Genomic DNA, 5,731 nt, shown 5'->3' with positions numbered 1-5,731 from the left:
ACGACAGCCCGCTTCTCCGTGCATGCCCCTTCCTTACTTAGCTACTCCTGCCATCCCTCAGAGACTACTTGACTACCCGAACAACCGATATCATGGTCAGATGTGCTACCTTCTTGAGATACTTTATCATGTTTATTCCTGCCTTTGTCACTTTGGCAACGTCATCGGACCTTGAGCTTCTCGTTCGAAACTCCGAGGAATATCGTAATCTTAAGAGCGATTGTTCGAAATGCCCATTAGCTGGTGTTCAGGACAATCCTTGCTCTGGCCAACAAATGTCAGCCGTCGAATTATCCGACTGTACTGATCAAGAATGCTTTTGCAGCGATAATCAGATCGATCGTATAGTGGCATTTGTTGTTGAGAGAGCCTTGGAGATCTGTCCGGATTCGCCAAATTGGGGGCGCTTTGCTGCAGATGCATATACTACCTTTTGCGGTGTAGAGCGTGTACGTCCCCTGCCAAGTGTCAAAGGTTAAAGCATTCATGCCTTGTGGATTTCTGGGAGGCTAGAATTTGCTAATAGGTAATACAGAAACAGGTCCGTCTCCAGATATCTCGACACCGAGCACTCCCACAAGATCTGGTGACCCATCCGGTGCTCCAAGCCCCGGCTTACCTGAAAGCACGAAGATTATCATCGGCGTTGTAGTTGGAGGAATATTTCTTTTGTGTCTACTTTTCGGTGGTTGGTGCTACTACAAGAGGAGGGTTCGACAGAAACCAAGCCAACATTCACAACAAGAACAACGCAGCCTTCATAACAATATATTTGGCAACAACACCCGGATTAATTTTGGCAATGCCCGATAGTCGCGTTGGCCTCTCTGCTAAATTGGAGGACAACATTAGGGCCGATTAATCTTAGTTGGAAAGTTGGTAAGATTTTAGAGGTTTAATCTATTGGTTTCTGTTCAACCAGCTGATGGCCAGTTGTCTACCGATCGTGTGTTTTGATGTGTCCTGATCATTCTGCCCTGCCTCATTTTACGCTGGTGTTTCACGCTATTCTTATTCAAGATGTGCCTGCCCGGGCAAAAGAGCCTCTCGATAAAACCAATCTCAAATAGAATAAGGCCAAGGCATCGACCCAAGACAGCAAGAGGTTAGACAGAATAGAGTTATTCAAGACAATAGGTTGGATGTCTGCTAATCCCACCTACCCGGTTCAACAGAACGCACTACAGTTTAGCGTAACCGGTTCAATATTTATATTTAAGTTTTGATCATTATGTATTCTATGAAGTTGTAAGACCAGCATTTATTGATATGTTACAATGAATAAGTAGAAGAAAATCACCCGTTTGTTTTATAGGCAGTAATTACGGGAGAAATCAATGTAAATTAGTATGGTACAAGACCCGGCTGAAATGCCAACAGTCCTTGCCTGAGCCGCTCACGTGATTATACGCCAACACGTCATATTGGATCTTGTTCGCCTTCACTTCCTAGCGTAACATACCGTATACTATACCATCCGACGGATCGTCAGGTACAACCAACATCAGTAATAAAACAAGTTCAACATATTTGCCATTGCAATGTTTTCCCACAAGATTCTACATTGCTGTTGTCCCAAATTAAAATCTGAACATTTCATCGTGCTGATAAGCTTATGGTCACGTGTTCTAGGCAGCCGTGAGGGAAACGTGTCCTTTGTTCTTTGTTGGCAATGGCTTGCCCACCACCTGGTTGCCCCTCGATTACCCTCCTCACTCTCTATCTGCCGGCCGTCGCCATGCGTTCGCCTCCTCGACGTTCCTTCTCGCCTGACGTGCATAGACCCGATTACTATCTTCGCCATGCTAACGATAGCCCCTTCTCTTTTGATGAAGAGCTTGACCTTCATGGGCGAACTCCGCCATTTCGAACCTGTGAAACTCCGTGCGCCGCTTCTGGTAGCCCCTTTCAAGACAGACGCCTGCCATTGCTAGGGCTAAGTGATTGGGATCCCAACTTTCGAGACGACGAGGACGATCCAACGTGTGTTCATTACGATATCGAGTGGAAGCTGCAGCTCAAGAAGGGCAGACTGTCCAAGTTGGTCGAGATCACAGAAGAGAACCTCAGCCTTGCCCCCGGCGCCTACTGGGACAAGTTTCTTAGCGTCGAATTAGCAGCGACTGTGAAGAACAAACTTCCCGAGCCGAGATACGAGCCCGATGAGACAACCGTTATTGTGAGCGTAGAGAAACGTAGCGAACGTAACATGAGAAAGCGATTTGATGGTCTCGCCGTTGACTGGAAGACGATAGAAGATAAGCTGAGAGGCTGGGCCCCTCTCTTTCGCGAAGGTAATAAGCTAAGGATTTATATCTCTTTTGTTTACAAAGAGGTCATTCAGCCGGCAGCTGCAACTACCCAGAGTCGCGGTCGTGGAGCTACAGGCCGACAGCTCATCGCCAGAGACCAACTACTTGCTGATCAGGAAGAGTCGACGGGCTCTCGTCCTGTGTGGAAAGAGGTGTATGAGCTCCTGCACTGCACTGGTGTCCCTTGCGTAAACCCGCAGTTCTATTGCTGCCGTGATCCAGAGAGCAAGAAGCACTACAAGCTCGATACTAACATACTGAGCATGCTTGTTGACTTCGCTGAGGAAGGAAATCTGCTGAGGACACACGATGACGTGCCTAAAAAAATCCGCCAGGTGATCTACAAGCATGAAGAGGAGAGCTCGGAGCGAAGAAGGCTAAAGCGTAAGAGATCTGACAGTTCGTCTGCAATCAATATTAACGTCACCTGTCCTGGTCATCCTGGTCAGCATCAGGGTGAGATTATTAACGAGTCCAATGCTGAAGTGTGGGGAGAAGCGCAGGGATCGGTGGCGTCTCGGCAGCGACCGATCGACCTTGTCATCCCTATGCAGAGAAATAAGGCCCTAGAAAGGTACCACGAATGGCAGCAGGATCAAGTGGATAGCCCCCGTTGGCAGCAAAACATTCGATGTGCCTACAAAATCACACGAAAGGCATGCCTCGATCTTAGGCATGTGCATACTGAAGTAAGTGCTGAGTTTTACATCGACAGAAGCGTTCAGTTAGGGGTCGCGCTTTCGTTCATCAATAATGTACCACGTTGGATTGAGGAAGGTCTAGGGTAGCAGAATGATGATCGTGTTTTATTTTATCTCTCATAATTTATGCCTCACACGTTATTTCTTTCGCTCTAGCGTCAACTACGAACAAATATCTAGCGTAGTGCCCACTATCTCGTGCTTCTTGCCTCTATGGAGCTTGCTCAACGGCGAGCCCTGCGTTACGAAAGTGTCCCTCAGCGCTCGCCTGTCGTTGACCAACAGCTTGCACGCACGACCTGACATAGGATCCGAAATCTTTCTGGATGAGGCTGATGTGCTCATCCCACCGCTGCCTCACATAACCCTTCATCTCAGCAAAGTACTCTTCAATCGGGTTAGTGTCGGGCGTGTAGGGTGCTGTCATTTCCAGTTTCACACCAGCCTCGTCACACATTGGCTTGATCTCATCTGAACAGTGAATGCTAGCGTTATCCATGACCAGCACAGACTCGGGCTCCGGCCACCTCCCACAGTGACGCAGGAGCTGAGCGACAAAGTCAACAAACGTCGCAGTATTAGTCGACCCGCGATACACCCGCGACAGCTTGATGCCCCTCTGTGTGTAGGCAGCCAGGACCTGGAACCTCTCCTCTCGTTGGAAGCAAGCAATCTACATAGGAGTAGCCCCCTTGGGCGCCCATCCCTTTCGTCGAATTCCGATGCTTCTGTCTAAGCCAGATTCATCAAGGAAGATGAGATAATACGATCGATACCCGCCCAACTTCAGTCTGTACTGGTAGTAGTGTCGCAGCTGCGGGTTTCGCTGTCTCGCTACGCGGCGTGTGTTCTTACGGGTCCACTGCAAGGTTTGCAGGGTTCGAGTGATGCGCGTGGGCGAAACGTCTACGTCAAAGCGCTTTTGGAGAAAAGCGATCATCTCACGTCTCAGCATGTCTGGCTTCTTGACTAGCTCTCTACAGAGTGTATCTCGCATGAGAGGGGTTATTTTGGGATCGGGCCCGGCACGATTGCTAGGAGCGGTTGCCGTACCGAACCGTCGTATGGTTGCTTGGGTTCGGTAGACGGCTCGTTCGCTGCAAGGAATGGCTTTGGCAATCTCACTAATCGATCGGCCTTTAAATAGCATAGTCCGGATCTGATCCTTCTTGTCCGAAGCTAGTCGGGGGGGCATTTTGTATTGCAACCAAGTGATGAGCCAGAATGTGACTCCTGGATGTTGGGAACGAGAGAAAAGAAGGAAAAGTGAGAAAGCCAAGAAGTGGGGGGTCCCGGACTACCGTTGCTTGCGTGAGTATGTGAGCCTGAGGCATAAGGCCAGATGTTGCTCATCAAGGTGGGACAAGGTGCTAGGATGATAGGATGACGGATACAGTATAAACTGCTCAGTCAGCCACACTTCAGCCCATTTTCAATAAAGGGTATGGCGTACTTCAGGGAACTGTCAAATTTTAGATTGAATGACTTTAACCTATCCGCACATTTAGTTCGGCAGCTTCTCACGAGGAAAGATGCTGTTGTGAGTAGGCCAGGCAATCGATGCTGATAATCCCGGATGGAATTGTCTAGTAGCAATAGGCCAAGCCCTCGTCACGACAGCTTTCGAGTTTAGCCCAGCAAGACGGGGGATAACGTAGATTTCAATGTGACTTTTGGACGAATAGTAATGCTCGAACGTGTACTCTGAACAACCTTACTTCCAGAACGAATCGTTAAAGCCCTTCGCCGCCTCCCCTCCCATGTCACCAGTCATGATTTGGACGTCGCGGTCGAACTGGTTGTTAGCAATCGTCGTCTTACGACCCGCCGTTCTCTGCCAGCCTTCTACCCCAATATTGCCCGTCATAATTCGGGCCTGTCCAAGTGTCACATTGCCATAAATGTTTGTTTCCCTCACCTCGCTAGAGCTGCTCATGCTCGGCGTGTCGTCGCGACCAGACATTCCGATCGTTAGCACATCAGAAGTGCGGACCGGCACGGTTCCATCCACTGTTAAATCTCGTCAGTATGTCTATTCCGTACGACGATTAATATACCTGTCTGACCTGTCTGCTGCAGCGCTTGGTTCTTTACAATATCCATAAGAGCCAAGTTGATCCCGAGCACTTTGTTGACCCTAGTGTTTATCTGTTCGAGAACGCCAAATGCAACTCGAAAGCCGTCTTGAAGACTTCCCACCAAGCCGACTTGCGCCACGGAGATCCGCAACCCGAGCTCACTGCGAGCCCGGTCAAGCTGGTCCAGGATGCCTTGCAGCTTTTTGTCGTCCTTGTCGCCCGATTTAAGCGCGTAGAAGAACTGTGACATGGTCTTCTCTCGTTGCCTGGCAGCAAGGCTATCCAGGAATGATCTAAGCTCGGCGGTAATATTGGTAATGGCCTTCACTTGTAGTTCGACCCTGGCCGTTTGCAGCCTGTCTTCGTCGCGAACGAGGCTAAGCGACTCAACGATAGCATCCAGGTGCTTGGACATATTATCCAGCGTCTCAGATGTACCCCGGACCCTGCCCCGCGCATTTCGGATCTCTTGGATGACAGTCAATGCCGCGCCGATGATGCCGATGATGCTGGCCGCTGCTCCTATTGCCTCTGCCTGCGCGATAACGATCAGCAAATGGAGCTTATATAGAAGCTGGATCATGAGGGGAGTACCATTGTTATAGTCTGTTGATAGTGTAGGTGGAAGTTTGATTGCGGG

The 5,731-nt window shown here is 49.4% G+C and overlaps 1 protein-coding gene across 1 annotated transcript; it reads right to left on the bottom strand.

The window, feature by feature from the left end:
- Window positions 1–4,727: 4,727 nt before the first annotated feature.
- Window positions 4,728–5,626, bottom strand: J7T54_002883 (uncharacterized protein; the record flags this gene model as incomplete). Its single annotated transcript, XM_051510698.1, has 2 exons — window positions 4,728–5,023; window positions 5,080–5,626. Coding segments are annotated over 2 exons (843 nt in total), but the record flags the coding sequence as incomplete, so codon positions are not given.
- Window positions 5,627–5,731: the final 105 nt, after the last annotated feature.

The sequence above is a fragment of the Emericellopsis cladophorae genome (assembly GCF_022114955.1).
Source record: "Emericellopsis cladophorae strain MUM 19.33 chromosome Unknown NODE_184_length_5731_cov_76_394628, whole genome shotgun sequence".
Lineage (NCBI taxonomy): Eukaryota > Fungi > Ascomycota > Sordariomycetes > Hypocreales > Bionectriaceae > Emericellopsis > Emericellopsis cladophorae.
The sequence above is the reverse complement of the archived record's forward strand: the minus strand, read 5'-3'. Positions and strand labels throughout refer to the sequence as shown.